The sequence below is a fragment of the Cupressus sempervirens genome, chromosome 4 (genome assembly GCF_028749045.1).
Source record: "Cupressus sempervirens isolate cs-2001-9-10 chromosome 4, ASM2874904v1, whole genome shotgun sequence".
NCBI lineage: Eukaryota > Viridiplantae > Streptophyta > Pinopsida > Cupressales > Cupressaceae > Cupressus > Cupressus sempervirens.
Window position 1 is genome coordinate 919,920,675 of NC_143121.1, and position 2,740 is coordinate 919,923,414.

The 2,740-nt window shown below is 42.7% G+C and overlaps 1 protein-coding gene across 1 annotated transcript; it reads right to left on the reverse strand.

The window, feature by feature from the left end:
* Positions 1-433: 433 nt before the first annotated feature.
* LOC149564405 (uncharacterized) lies at positions 434-2,200 on the reverse strand. The gene has a single exon (XM_089828344.1). The coding sequence runs from the start codon at positions 2,198-2,200 to the stop codon at positions 434-436; it is 1,767 nt and encodes a 588-aa protein (XP_089684470.1).
* Between the last annotated feature and the right edge of the window lie 540 nt (positions 2,201-2,740).

Sequence of the window (2,740 nt, forward strand, 5' to 3'; positions counted from 1 at the left end):
AAGTTAGTATGTTATAAAGTTAGTATGTTATAAAGTTAGTATGTTATAAAGTTAGTATGTTATAAAGTTAGTATGTTATAAAGTTAGTATGTTATAAAATTAGTATGTTATAAAGTTAGTATGTTATAAAGTTAGTATGTTATAAAGTTAGTATGTTATAAAGTTAGTATGTTATAAAAAGGCGGGGGAAACAATGGCCCTAGTGGATCGAAGAGTGCTGTGATCTTGAGAAAAACCTGCTGCGAAGAAGAAAGGAACCCAACTTTCTTGGGTTACGCCAACAGACTCTCGGAAACGGAAGATGTCGCAGTGCGGGGACTTCTTGGCAAAGCCGATAAAGTATAGGGTTTAGGGTTTAGGGTTTAGGGTTTAGGGTTTAGGGTTTAGGGTTTAGGGTTTTATTGTTTAGGGTTTAGGGTTTAGGGTTTAGGGTTTAGGGTTTAGGGTTTAGGGTGGCCCCCAAGTTTAAAGCTTTAGCAGAAGAACTGAAATCAAGCTTAAGAACGAGGGGGGCCCCAGTTCTCTGAGAGGCACTATTATGTAGGCGTGAGAGAAGCACTGACTTATCAAGCCGAGAGACCAATTTGAAGCAGGAGAGAAGAAACTTCTTTGGATAACCACGAGCACGAAGTCTGGAGTAAAACTGTTTTCGAAGTCTCATAAAACCAAATGGATCTGATTCCCTGAGGAGATACCTCTTGAGCTCACTTAAGATGAAGGATTTCTTTTGGTGAGGAGGATGCCAGGAGTAATACGGAATGTATTGAAAGGCATTGAGGGGCTTCTGGAAGCATTTGGTATCAAGAATACCGCAAGCATGGAAGCGATCTCCCTTGAAGAGGGTAATGTCAAGAATGTCCACAGAAGAAAAAGAAGCTGAAGGTGTAATTCTGATCTCAGGGTAGAAGCTCTGATACTGAGAAAAGAATGTTGACAAAGAGGACTCATCACCAGTCCAAATACCAACAGCATCATCAATGAACCTTTTGTAGAACATAAGACAGGAGCAATCAAACTGAGAGAAGAGACGCTTTTCCAAATGGCAAAGGAAAAGACAGGCGTAGACAACTGTGAAATTGCTGCCCATAGCAGTACCCCGGAGTTGTTTATAAAAAACACCATCGAACTCAACATAGTGTTCACGGAGAACAAGTTCAGCAAGCTCCAAGATCAGATCAATCAACCTCAGATTAAGATTATGAGTATGGAAATACTCAACAACCATCTCCCGAAGAGCATAGAGGCCCTCAGTGGTAGGGATGCTCGGATAAAGAGACTCCACATCAAAGGTAAACAAGATGCAAGAAGAAGGAAAAGCCTTGCGATCAAGTTCACGAAGAAGACTGAGAGAATCAGGAAGATGAGGCTGCTGTTGTAGGAGAATCGGAAACAAAAGAACATGAAGAAGCTTCGAGGCTGGTTCCAACATATAACCTGTATAGCTGCAAATCGGTCTACCCACCAGAATAGGCTTATGAAGCTTAGGCAGGAGATAAAAAGCACAGGCTTTAGCTGAAGAACAAGGATTCTTCAAAAGGAAGCAACGAACAGGTTTGAGGAAGAACAGAAACTTATCAATGATAAAAGAGAGTCTGCTCCAAATCAGCTTCCAAGGAACACAATCAACACGAAGATAAACCAGGGGGTCCGAAAGTTGGCGAAGACCTTCATATTTGTACCAAGAAGAATTGAGGACAACAAGGCCGAGATTCTTATCTGCTGGTTTGATGACAATGGAAGAGTCATTCTTCAAATCATTGAGACTCTTGAGGAGTCTAGCAGGAAGAAGAGGACGCCGAACAAACGAGCCAGCACAGGAAGCAATGCGAGACCGAAAAATGTCTTCAGCTTTATGGATGATCTCTTCAAGTTGGTAGTTTTGTTCATCCGGATTCCAAAAGGGATTCTTCTGGCGGAAAGGATGAGGAAAAACTCCAGAAACAAGAGGAGAACAGGAGACATGAGGTGCTTCCGGACCAAAGAAAGCACGAAGACGAAGAAGTCTGGCAAAAGCTCTGAATTCTTTATGAAGATCAAGAACAGACATTGGAGGAGGACGAGGAATAAATTTAATTCCAAGTCCTAACAATCTTCGTTCATCAGCAGAGAGACGCCGAGAAGAGAGGTTATGAATGGCAATGTTAGATATCCGATTCTCAACCTCCGAGGCAGTCTTTCTAGAAAAAAATGATCGAGCCATGAAGTCCCGATCAATGGCAGGTCCCCAGTGATTTAAGCGGGGCCGGAACCGCGGATGCGGGAGTTGTGTACCTGTCTGTTCTGCTGTCTGTTTCTTCCTCTTTGATGGCCCTGAGTTTGATTCTTGTAGGAATTCTGCCCACGATTTTTGCCGTTGGATGGATTTGAATGTGCGGCAGATTGCACATTCTTCGCCGAATGGCGGGGGGCAGAGTTTCCCTTTGATTGCAACTGTCCAGAGGCAGCCGAGGTGTTCTTCCCGGCTGCACGAGACCCTTTTTTTGGAGTAGAGTCCACATTAGAAGTTGTCTTGACTGGAGGGGCACCAGAGGAGATCTTTTTCTTCTTGTTCTTTTTCTTCCTGTTCTTATTCTTCACCTGTGTTTCATTGGGGGCAGAGAGAAGATTTTTCAGAGCAATGATTTCTTTAGAAAGATGACCATATTTCTGATTAATCTTATCATTAATAATTTGTGCAATAGTGGGATCGAGCGGTAGCTGTTCGGCATCAGACATAGCTGTATCTCGAGAATCTTGCCTA

Bases quoted from the DNA above. Each gene is read 5' to 3' on its own strand.
- LOC149564405 (XM_089828344.1), bottom strand. From the start codon at position 2,200: ATGGCTCGATCATTTTTTTCTAGAAAGACTGCCTCGGAGGTTGAGAAT.